Genomic DNA, 12,275 nt, shown 5'->3' on the forward strand with positions numbered 1-12,275 from the left:
ATAAAGCTTAAAATCAAAACTGATACAAAAATGAATTCAAAATTATGAATGCTTAGTGAATCAATGATTAATAAAATGCAGAATGGTGTTCTTTGTACTTTACGCTTGTGCAATAAACCATTGATGTTATTAACGACGTTTTGAAATCGGAAACACAACAATTCTTGGAATGTACTTCTATTTTTGGTTTCAATCATTCTCCGCCGGTTCGATTGGTTACGTCTAGTTACGTGTGCGGTGACTCTGGGATCGATTGGCTCTGTGTAGACGGAGGCCCCGCGTTTGATAGCTTGTATCACGTTGGGTCCGAAATCTTCGTTTCATCCTCCTCCCTGTGCCTTCGCTGACAATGGCGGACGAAGAGCTGGAGGCTATCAGGCGGCAGCGTATGGCCGAGCTTCAAGCCAAACATGGGGTAAGGTGAAAATGTGAAGTTACGAGAAGCTCGTGCTTTTGTTGAAACGGGGACGCGCGATAGGCCGACTCAGTGCCAGCTAACTGTATAGCTCCTGAAACGGATCAAAAGTCTGTTAGCTGCCTTTTTTGTTCTATATGTATTTAAATAATGCTTTTGTTTTGTAACTAGTGGGTTGTGCGATTGTCTTCTGGAAAGCAGATCCGAAGCTCCGCCCATTTCAGGCGCCAGTTAGTTACCATTACCTGGTGACTGATAACCAGTATTGGACCTAAGTGATGATAACTGGGTAGCTGATATGCACGTTGTTCCGTATTGTAACTGCACTATTCACCGACGCAATAATCATTAATATGTTATTGATTACAAATGTTATTTATTGTAAACCATAGAAATTTGCCTACGCCTTTTTTTCAGGTCTGTAATTTTTATAATCACCACGTTCACGTTCAGGGATTGCATCGATGTGACGTCCTGTATTTTATGAACAGTAAAACAAAAAGTCCACTTTTGATAATACACTAAAACGATGGAAATCTAAATGCCAGCTTCACAAAAAATGAAACTGTGATAAATAGATGGTGTATTCTTGGATGAATGAGTGTCACCCGTTTTATCCAGGTGGTGTGGGATCTGCCGGGCTTGGTAAGCCATGCTGAGGAATGCAGCATATAATGAGGAATCTGGCCTATTTCTGGTGGCTGTTTTTGCCAATGCATTCCATGCAGTTTGACATAAATACCTTGCTTTGCAGAGTTATGGCAGATTGGCTGTTAAACTAGCTTCTCAGCTTTGGTCAGTTAGTGGTGTTTTACATCAAATTACTTCAAATGACAATCGGGGCTAGATTCATGCTACTTACATTTAAAATTCAAACACCCTGAGCAACTAGGTTAACAAAATAATATTCCGTATGGAAACTGTAAACTACACTGTAACAGGCAGGTTTGTTTAAGTGTCCTGCCTCCAAGATAATTGCAGCATTAATGTGCTTCTTCAGCAAAGAATCTAATGAGAAATGTTTCAGAGATTTGCACTAGGCAGATGCAGTAAATGGACATGTGCAGGAGAACCTGAGCACCTGCCCGATTTACCCAAAGTATTTAATTTGAACTTGTGCATGAGCTTTAAAGGTACGGAGTGCCCTTTTTAACATTTGAGCACCTGCCCCTCAAAAAGTCTCTAAACAGCCCTGATGAAAAACTTTGGAAAAATCTTAAAAGTATTGATGTATCTCTCAGTAAAAAGATCAGAATTGTTCAGGATACGGCCGTTTTCTGTGTGAAAGAAAAATGTGAAGGCTGGACAAGAAAAACACCAGTGACTTTGGTGCTGGAGAAGACTTTTAAGAATATCATGGAAAACATGTTGAGTCTTTCACTTGGAACCCAGATTACCAGATTGCGCACTTCATGAGAAGACCTAGTGCCTTTGAAAAGATCGTAATTTTTGGGAAAGCTAAAGGTAAAAGAGGGCGAATTGCAACAAGATGGACTCATCTGTCATAACAATGAAGACGTGGATGAGAAGATAGAATGTTCTGGAGGAATGTTGTCAATGTGGTCATCATTGACGTCATGTCACCCAGTAGCAATGACGGTAATTCATGTATGTGTGTGTGAAACAAAGGTGACCCATTAAGGGCAAAAGCTGCAGAACGGGCTTCCTCTATGAGCCCACGGAACCTGAGTTGGAGGTAACCTTTGCTCTCCTTCCGTTTGTTAGGATTCTGCAAATGGCCAAGGGCAAGAGGAGGCTAAGCAGAGGTGAGGGTTCCTGGAAATGGCTCCTCTGCCGCTTCCTTCGTGGAGCAGCTGTGGCTGCTGACCGCTGTAGAGTGCATGATACTGTGGTAATTTTGTTTGTGTTATTAGGATGGTCTGTCTAATGCAGAGGCAGGAGGCTCCCTTAAGTCTTATCAGACTCATTCCATTAGAATTCAAAAACATGTGTTGACCAGAAATACAAAAAGTAAATGTCCCTGAACTGGTTTGTATTCTGATTGTAGATAAATGAAGTAGACATACATGTAATGTTTATTTGACTGTATAGTTCCTTACTTACAAATAATAATGATAATAATACTGCGTATTATTTATGTGTTTTTTTTGCAGAGATAATGACATGAGAAACACGATCTTGGCTCAAGTCTTGGATCAATCTGCCCGTGCCAGATGTGAGTATACCTGGAATTTTTCATTTCATCATTTTTTTTTTTGTAAGAAATTTTAGCATTTGACAATTAAACCCAAGGTGGGAAACATTGTTGCCTTGTTTTACAAAATGTGAACCAATGGGTAGTGAATTAAAGAAGTGAGTGTTGGTATAAGCCAGTGGTTCCCTGACTGGGGGGCACACCAATGGGATAGCCTCAGGGGCATGTGCCACCCTAAAATAATCTCTTCACAGACTGGACGATTAAACAAATAAAGCAGCGCAACATTACAGTAACTAACAATAAACAAACCACTAACTTACGTGTACTATTAGAGCATTTATGTAATTTATTAACTTTATTTTACCAGGTAAATTAACTGAAAACCAGTTCTCACTGCTTTACGTGATATTTGGGAGAAATAGCACATAACGCATCGGAACTTCCTGGGATACAAACGTCATACAAACGACACGTTCTTCAGCCAATAAGGGCAAAGTTGTGTCGTCACGGAGGCAGTTCCAGTTTGTTCAGCCGGCTGAGAGACGCTGTACCATCTGTCTTAAGTCGTCTTGCTCCTGCAAGATTTTTGTACCATGTGACATGGTGACGCGTGACGACGTTTTGCAGCGCCGGACAATAAAATCTAACCATAAATTTAAAAATTTCTACATGAAGTGCAGGGAGACTATCAATTAATGGGTATGATTTAGTGTTGTTTTGTGCTATGGTATAGGCTGAAACCTGCGGTTATCATTAAAAGCATAATGCGGTAAACGTAAGACAAACTTTAATTTGTGTACGTCAATGAATATTAACAGGAACGTTAAATCTGCATTTGCATAATTTCAAACTTATGCTGGACTTTTATTTTTAATTGATTGCTCTTTTTTCTCCCACAGTGGTGAAATTGCACCATTTGTATTTTGTAATTGCATTTGTTTCGCTCAATTAGAAAAGGGAGTTGTATTTCAAATAAAGTTTGAATCTGAACCTGTGTAGTTTGAATGGGGGGGGGGGGGGTCAATAATGTTCCTATCTAGAAAAGGGGGGCCCTGCAGAGAAAGTTTGGGAACCACTGGTATAAATAAGCTAACCTCATCTGGTGCTATTATTGGGGTCTGTTTGGGTTGTTTCAGCCACTAGGTGGCGTTGCTGTTTAACATGGTGTTCTTTTCCAGTGAGCAACCTAGCTCTAGTGAAGCCAGAAAAGGCAAAAGCTGTGGAAAATTACCTCATTCAGATGGCACGCTTCGGCCAGCTTGGCGGGAAGGTGAGAGCGATAAGGGTTGGCTTGATTCACACCGTTGAGTTGGCATTAAAATTATTCCTTGGTGTTTACTTATGATCCTGTCCCCTGCTGTGTTTACTTGTTTTGGTGGAACTAAACTGAAAGCTGTTGCAGGCCAAACTACTGAACTCATTGCTTTTTCATGAGAGAAAGTCTTCAGAAAAAATAGTTTATAACTTATTAAAATTCCCACCGTCAGAATAGCACAGTAGCTCAGTGAGTTGCACTGTTGAACACTTCTGGGTTGGGGGCTTGAATCTCAAATTAGCTCTGTGTCTGTGTGATTTGTGTGTCCTCTCTGTCCAACACGTTTCCTTCAGCCACTCTGGTTTCTTCTCATAGTCCAAAGACATGCATTTAGGCAAATTTGCATCTCTGAATTGTTCATACTGTATGCTAATGTGTGTATCTTTGCATGTGTATTCCCTGTAATGGACTGGCATCCCATCTAGGGGTCACCCCAGCCTTATGCCCTATGCTGCCTGCGATTGACTCCAGGCCAATCCCTCATGATCCTGACCAGCAGCTGTCAGAGAGCCAAATTCCAGGCAGCTGGATGGATAGATAATTCTTTCCGGAAAATATGTGGAATCTGGGGTTAAAAACTGCACGCAATGTTTACCTTTCAGATTTCAGAATCGGGGTTGATAGAGATCCTTGAGAAGGTCAGTCAGCAGACAGAGAAGAAGACAACAGTCAAGGTAAGATGTTTGTCTGAAAGCAGAAGTACCTCCTGGACCATCTGAGTGTACTCCAGGGCACCTTAACCAGCTACCATAGGGGCATTCTCAAAAGGGGGGGCATTCTCAAAAGGGGGCCCGATATAAAGCCTATTAATATAATGGCAACATCAAACAAAAATAGTGAAATTGCAGGTTGCATACATATGAGAATACGGCTTTAAAATCTTTGTATTCTTTTGGAATCTGGCTGTATTTCATTCAGACTGTCTGTAGTGCAGGGCGTGGTCATACTACAGAGTGTTATAAGACAGAATAAATGTGGATGGTGTTTATATTAATATAGTGTACAAAGGTAAATTTAGCTTTGAAGCCACTATCTCATTACTCCAGCTGCTTCTCATGTGGACTATGTCTGTGTCTCAGTTCAACAGACGACGGGTGATGGACTCAGACGAAGAGGATGAAGACTGACGGGAGCAGGGAATGGCAGGGGTGGGGTGGGGAGGTGGCCACCGGTTGCGTCTGAGGCTATGCCGTCCGTAATCGGCTGCTTTGCATGAGGAATACATCCTGGACGACACGACTCCTTTACCCCTGCGGGAGTATGAACTCCTTACTCATTTATCTTTAGTTCCCCCCTCCCCTCTAATTTCTGTATTTTTTTCTCTCTTTGGCATTTGAAGTGGAGCAAATGCGGTGTGTAGTGTGTGACTGTTGCTGCATTTTTATAAGGAGTTCCTATTAAGCTGGGCCGTCGTTTTTGGCAGATGCATTTTTGATTTTTCCCTTGCTGAATGGTCCTATGAGCCGTTTACATCATTCGAAGGCCTTGATCTTAGTTATCCGGCCACCTGGTGCTTCTCCCACAGGTGCAGCCCTGCACATTAGGGCTCTGGATAGTTTCAGGTGGGGAGACACACTGGCTGATATCTTGCCTATAAACTGGGACATTGCAAGATCATTCTGATAGAAAAAGTGCCCTGTAGGAGGCTTATTGGTCAAATTGTAGTGGACTGTAAAGTATTGGCCATCGTATAAGCTGGGCACCTTGTTTCGTTGTAATTTTTTGTTTTTGAAATGCCATCACTGCAGATGCCTATATCAGCTTGATATTGGTCCATGCTTATGTTTCAAACGGTAAAAACCCATCTAAACAATACAGGCCCTGAAAAGTTATGTTTTCCTGTCAATGCCAACTTTGAAATAAATTTAATTTTGTTTAAAACGTGAGTTGTGAAATTCTTCTTAAATAGTTTTGCTATTATAATTTGTAAAGAAATATGCGGAAATATTTTCCTTTGTTTACCCATTTTTCTTACCCAAACTACAAATAAATTTGAATTAAATGCAAATAAAACTTTCAAATATAATATAACCGATGGGTTCGACACGCGCGTACAGACAGTGCTCAAAACCGTGTGTACGTTCACTATTTGTTATTTTTCGGCGTACTGAGTCTGCGCGATTGTCTGACCTTACTTTCGTATGAGCATGGCCTGATTACTCTCATTGGTTACTACTTGCCTAGCGCAATTTCGATTGGTGGAGACCTCTTGCTATGCTCTTCACTCCAGCCAATCGTTGGAGACGCACGGGGACGCACTGTGCCAGCGCAGAGCCTTGTCGGTGTGCACCCGTGTTCATCTGTCATAAAAACTCAGTGTAGAAACACGCCGGATGGTTTGTGTTTGTTATATATAATAAACATGCCAGGGGACTCGGGACACGACATTACGATGGTGACGTGCACAGCACCGGTAAACATCGCAGTCATAAAGTACTGTGAGTATGAATATCTTTAAATGTTTATCTAACCTGGCATTTATACTCACTGTGTTTAGGTTTGGTGCAAATCGCATATGGACTGTAGTATGTTACTCAAAGCCTTTCGGTGATAAGTTATATCTAAAGCGCTGCGTTAGGGGCATAACCAGACGCCCACTTTGGGAAACCTCTTGTGATAGCATACATTAATTTCATAACCGCTGTAACGTGCTCCTCGTCTGGTTCAGAACCGACAAGAATGTCAATCTGACCGTTCAATTCACTGTTTTTCAGGGGGTAAGAGGGACGAAGATTTAATTTTGCCTATCAATTCATCCTTGAGCGTCACACTGCATCAGGATCAGGTGAGAATGCAGCGATGAACGCGCGGACCCTGAGTGGCGGAGAGGGACCGTCATATCACGGCAGCTTCCCGGTGTGTCTCCTCGTTGACTTTTCGGTTGTTGCAGTTAAAGTCGACGACCACAGTTGCCTGCAGCCCACGTTTCAAAGAGGACCGTATCTGGCTCAATGGCAAAGAGGAGAACATCAACCAGCCTCGATTGCAGTCCTGTCTCCGAGAAAGTGGGTATTTGTAAAACAAACAACTATTTGCAAAGTTGAACAGCCGTCATAACTGTATTATGTACATGAGAATCGACAACTCCAATTCATTCCCATGCTAAATCTAACTTTACAGTTTCATTGTCTTAGTATTATGAATACTGTAACTTTATTGTACGCTGCTGGACCTGAGTCACAAATTTCGTTCTCTTCATGCGTCAACATATTAAGAATGACAATAAATGAATCTTAGCCTTAACTATTTATTATTCTTTACCCGTTATTATTTTATACACAATGACTTGGAAATCACTTATTTCTGTCTATTTTTCTCCTGTAGTTGGTACAGCCGGACAGGGTCTAGACTAACTTTGTAAAAAATGTTTCCTCAGTTCGACGACTTGTTCGGAAGAGACACATCGATGGGAACGTTAGCTCAAGTGCTCTCAGCTCGCATCACAAAGTCCACATCTGCTCCGTGAACAACTTCCCCACAGCAGCCGGCCTTGCCTCCTCCGCCGCTGGCTACGCCTGCCTGGGTGAGTTTGTTGGGGGTGGGGGGTCATTCTGTCCCCTTGGTGGGAGGAGCTAAAACGGCGTTGCTGACATCGCTGTACGTGCCGCTCCCCCCGTCAGTGTATGCGCTGGCGCGGCTGCTGGGCGCCGAGGGCGAGCTGTCGGAGGTGGCGCGCCAGGGCTCGGGCAGTGCCTGCCGCAGCATGTACGGCGGCTTCGTGCAGTGGCGAATGGGGACGCAGCCCGACGGCACGGACAGCGTGGCACAGCAGGTGGAGCCCGAGTCCCATTGGCCGGAGCTCAGAGTCCTCATCCTGGTGGTGAGTCATGGGCTTTGGTGGCACTATAAGCAGTGTAGCTGGTGCAGCTGCACTGGGCCCCGCAGAGGCGGGGGCCCCACAGAGACGGGGGCCCCACAGGGGGTCGATGAGCCCTTTTGCGAGAAGGATCATGAGGCCATTGATCTATTATTTTGAATTTCCAAAGTTCTGAGTGTCCAGTTTTCAATTTTTCTTTTTTTTATGACAAGGCTACAAAAGTTTATATTGTATACCTTATGGATATTTCACAAAAATTCATGGTACATCTATAACATTTAGCCATTAACTGTCAAAGGCTTTGTTTGCGTGCATAGACATATGTTCTGAAATGAGGGGAAGCCCACAATGAGTGGCTCTGCAGGCTCAGCCTCTGTGCTTATGACCAGAAGGTCACTAGTCTGAACCCGAGTCTCAGCATAACAGTCACATGTCTGTGGGCCCTTTAGTAAGGCCCTTAACCCCCACGCTTGCTCCCACCTATATATGTGTCGGCGTGTTCTGGAAAGCACGATGCCCAGGGATGCTCTCATACTCAAGTGACCCATAGAAGGATGGCTTCAGCATGACATCATCAACCTGAAATCGAGGACACTGAATTGCACCCCCCCCCCCCCACTCCGGCAGGTCAGCGCAGAGAGAAAGCCAGTTGGGAGCACCGCTGGCATGGAGACCAGCGTGGGAACTAGCAGCCTCTTAAAGGTACAGCGAGCTGTCAGTCTCTGAGAGGCGTCTGCCGCTTTACCTTCAGCTCCCGCAGTTAATACAGTTTAACATATTACTCTGGGTTTTTTTTATATGTTATTGTATTATTTGTTTTGCCAGATGGGTTAAAATTCACATGAACTCGTAGTATGTGGCACCATGTGTATGTGGGTGCCCCCTGCCTCGCACCCTGTGGTTCCTGGGAGAAGCTCTAGGCTTACCGTGAACCTGTGGATCAATGGCAGCAGCTTCCGTCTGAGCATTTTGGGTTGCCATGGCAACCAGGGTATCAGCCACGTGATAAGCCAGCAGACCGGACCCACTGCCTCCCCACAGCACCGTGCAGAGAGTGTGGTCCCGCAGAGGATGGAGGAGATGGTCCGCGCCATCCAGCAGAAGGACTTTGCAGCCTTTGGCGAGCTCACCATGAAGGACAGCAACCAGTTCCATGCCACCTGTCTGGACACCTACCCGCCCATTTTCTATCTCAATGACGTGTCACGGCGCATAATCAGCATGGTGCACCGCTACAACCAGCACTGCGGGGAGACCCGGGTAAGAGGCGGAGTCGTAGGGGGGCCGCTGGTGACTGCAGCGGGGTCCCCTGCCTGTAATGTAACTCATTTTGCATTTATTTGTTTTAGAAAACATTCAGTGTGTCCCGATGGTGTGCTTGACATTCAGAACTCAGAAACAAGATATATTCTTAAATAGTTTCTTAATTTGTCACTGGATTTCTTTTTCACCTCCCAAAATCAAATTGACACATTTTGAAAGGGCACTTTTCCACCGCACCAGGTACCGTAATTTTGGTACTTCGAGAAGGTATCAAAAGTGCGGTACTTCAGGGTGTTGTGTTCCACTGGTGTAAAAACTGGTACCGGCGCTGAATGACATCACAATGTGAGGCAGGTATTTTGCTGCGTTATGTGCTTAGCAAGCTTTGCAATTTTAATTTTTATTCCTTTTACAGATTATCAAATATATGTTTAAAAATCGGGGCGACATGGTGGTGCAGTGGTTAGCACTGTTGCCTCACACCTCTGGGACTCCGCCTGGGTCACATGTGTGTGGAGTTTGCATGTTCTCCCCGTGTCGTTGTGGGGTTTCCTCCAGGTACTCCAGTTTCCCCCCACAGTCCAAAGACATGCTGAGGCTAATTGGAGTTACTAAACTACCCGTAGGTGTGCATGTGTGAGTGAATGGTGTGTGAGTGTGCCCTGCGATGGGCTGGCCCCCTGTCCAGGGTTGTTCCCTGCCTCGTGCCCATTGCTTCCGGGATGGGCTCCGGAACCCCTGCAGCCCAGTAGGATAAGCGGGTTGGAAAATGGATGGATGGATGTTTAAAAATCAAAGTTTCCCTCCGGTGCTTTTGCATGAGCGCTGCATGCGTTCTCTGAGACAATCATAATCATTTTCATCCTTGCTGTTTAAATCACTCATAGACGGGATTGTGAGAAATTTATGAACTCCTTTTTACTTTATAAATACCCCAATATTTTTTTACAACAAAATCACATCACTAGGACAGCACGCTATATTCCTGCTGAATTCCTGCGAAATACTTTTAAAATTTCTTTTCATGCCGTCCTGATCTTTTTGTTGTATCAATTCTTCTGACCAGATTGCAGTATTTTTTTTTACTTCACTTATCATTGTTTTCTTAGTTTGAAACTTGTTTCAATATGGAGGTTGTATTGTGTATCAGGGGCAGGGTATTTGCATAACCAATCGACAAAGAAAGCATTTCAGGTCCCACCTCAAAGTACTGAAGTACCAAAGAAATACCCCAGTTGGTTTGGCACTTTTGCTACTGGTACTCTACTGGAAGTCAATGGAAAAGGGAAAGTACCAAAAGTACAGTACTTGGTGTGGTATAAAAGTGCTCAAAGTGAACACAGTAATAGGCACAGGGTTAGTGGAGGAAGTATTTGATAGACAACCAAGTATTTCTGGCTGTCTTCTCTGTCGGAGGACGCTGCTTCTAAAATAGTATTTCCACGTCACGTTGTCTGTACAAAGGCTGCGATCCTCGTCTTCCCACGGGGTTATGAGAAGGTACTGGCTAGTGTACGTGGTGCTAAAAGGGCAACTGCTTGGGGGTTGTGTGAAACTATTCACCAGGAAACAAAAAGTGAAAAGGGTGATTTTTACCACAGACATGGTCTGAATGCCCCCCCTGTCCCCATGCTATCTGATCTGTGGGTCTCTGGCATGCGGACTATTTCCACCACCTGACGTGCGTTGTGTCGACTGACGCTTGCAGGTGGCGTACACGTTCGATGCAGGCCCCAATGCGGTGATCTATACACTGCAGCAGCACGTCCCAGAGTTTGTGGAGCTGCTCAAGTACTTTTTCCCGACGGAGACCAATGGAGAGTGAGTTCCCACACACCGCTGGACATTTTCAGTGACATTTTTAAATTAATCCTTGTGGCTACATTACATCCTGTAAGGATCATTGTATCTTGTGCTGGTTGTCAGTAGGCCTCTGCAGTAAAATGAAGCCCTACCCCCCGTGCTTTAAAACCTGCAACTTTATAGATTATGGACCAATGAAAGTCCAAAAGGTGATCTTTGGGGAGGGGCTGCTACTTCTCTGACCTTAGTCTTTAAAACTGTTCATGTTTTTCTTGCATTTCAGAGTGGACTGTCAATGTGACTGTACTTTAGGCCCAGGGTCTCCCAACCCGCTCCTCAGGGACCCACAGTTGGTCCACATTTTTGCTCCCTCACAGTTCCTTACCAATAGCTGGGAGGGAGCAAAAACGTAGACTGTCTGGAGGTCCCCAAGTACTGAGCTAAGAAGAACTCACCACTATTTTGTGTTTAATGATGAAGTATTCCTGGGCAGATTTAAGAGGGAGTGGATTTTCTGTGTGTGATCTGAAAACGAGTCCGTGCCCCTATGACAGGTTCCTGAAGGGGCTTCCTGTGAGCTCTGTTACGCTGCCTGAGGACCTCACAAAGGCTATTGGAATGGAGCCGCTTCCCGGAGGAATCGGCTACATCATCAGCACCAAGGTGGGAAACACTGCCCTGCGTGTCCTTAATCCTGTTTGTGTGCTGTGACTTTAAGGCCGCGCATGGTGATCCCCTTTAAAGTCTCCCCCAAACGACCACTGCATAGCTCTAACACATATACTACAAGTGCTATGCTAACATCCAGCACCGAGTAAAGCCTCCCATGTCCCGTTCAGGTCGGCCCAGGTCCTCAGGTACAGGAAGACCCTAGCCTTCATTTGCTGGGACCTGGCGGGATGCTCAAGGTGGATGCGTGACCAAGGATCAGCCCCCAACAGCTCAGAGACCTCCAGAAATACAAAACCTGGATATCAGGGAACATTCTGCAGGGAGAAATTGCAGTTACCATTCACATAAACATTAAACAATTAAACAATGCTCAAATTTTTCAGTCCTGTTTGTATGAAAAAAACTTCTGTGTGAGATAATCTGAAATCAGTTGTAATTAACCTCTGAAATGTATGCTTGTACAGATGGGTTTGCAAACATTTTAATACAATTTGTTCTTCATCTACTGAAGCGTAATTTTTTTTTCCGCGGTAACACTTTGAATACTTTCTGTTCTGTGTTTTATTTCAGTTTGTTCCTGTATTTTCTTGTCTACCGATGCAAAATTAATCAATCCATCAGTTATCCAACCTCTGAGCAGGACTGCAGAGGTTTGGAGCCTGTTTTGTGTAGAATAAATCCTGGGTGGGATGTTAGGCCGCGGCAGGACACCCACATCACACACACATCACACCCACATCACACACACAGGCATATATTATAGGTAATTTAGAGATAGGAATTACCCTAACCGCATGTCTTGGGACTATAGAAGGAAACCAGATTATCCAGA

The 12,275-nt window shown here is 44.4% G+C and overlaps 2 protein-coding genes across 3 annotated transcripts; both read left to right on the forward strand.

Annotated features, from left to right (window-relative positions):
- Positions 1 to 227: 227 nt before the first annotated feature.
- pdcd5 (programmed cell death 5) lies at positions 228 to 5,769 on the forward strand. Its single transcript, XM_023845575.2, has 6 exons — positions 228 to 415; positions 2,141 to 2,181; positions 2,530 to 2,591; positions 3,752 to 3,843; positions 4,491 to 4,562; positions 4,968 to 5,769. The coding sequence occupies exons 1-6, from the start codon at positions 350 to 352 to the stop codon at positions 5,013 to 5,015; spliced, it is 381 nt and encodes a 126-aa protein (XP_023701343.1). The 5' UTR covers positions 228 to 349; the 3' UTR covers positions 5,016 to 5,769.
- A 357-nt stretch (positions 5,770 to 6,126) lies between these two features.
- Positions 6,127 to 11,948, forward strand: mvda (mevalonate (diphospho) decarboxylase a). Of its 2 annotated transcripts, none has more exons than XM_023845586.2 (10): positions 6,127 to 6,326; positions 6,603 to 6,673; positions 6,779 to 6,893; positions 7,265 to 7,411; positions 7,509 to 7,708; positions 8,333 to 8,407; positions 8,696 to 8,965; positions 10,677 to 10,789; positions 11,326 to 11,434; positions 11,611 to 11,948. In XM_023845586.2, the coding sequence occupies exons 1-10, from the start codon at positions 6,251 to 6,253 to the stop codon at positions 11,689 to 11,691; spliced, it is 1,257 nt and encodes a 418-aa protein (XP_023701354.1). In that variant the 5' UTR covers positions 6,127 to 6,250; the 3' UTR covers positions 11,692 to 11,948. The 2 variants fall into 2 exon arrangements, with proteins under 2 accessions (XP_023701354.1, XP_023701355.1); XM_023845587.2 differs by having other exon boundaries at positions 6,128 to 6,326; positions 8,747 to 8,965.
- Positions 11,949 to 12,275: the final 327 nt, after the last annotated feature.

This window comes from Paramormyrops kingsleyae, chromosome 11 (genome assembly GCF_048594095.1).
Source record: "Paramormyrops kingsleyae isolate MSU_618 chromosome 11, PKINGS_0.4, whole genome shotgun sequence".
Classification (NCBI taxonomy): domain Eukaryota; kingdom Metazoa; phylum Chordata; class Actinopteri; order Osteoglossiformes; family Mormyridae; genus Paramormyrops; species Paramormyrops kingsleyae.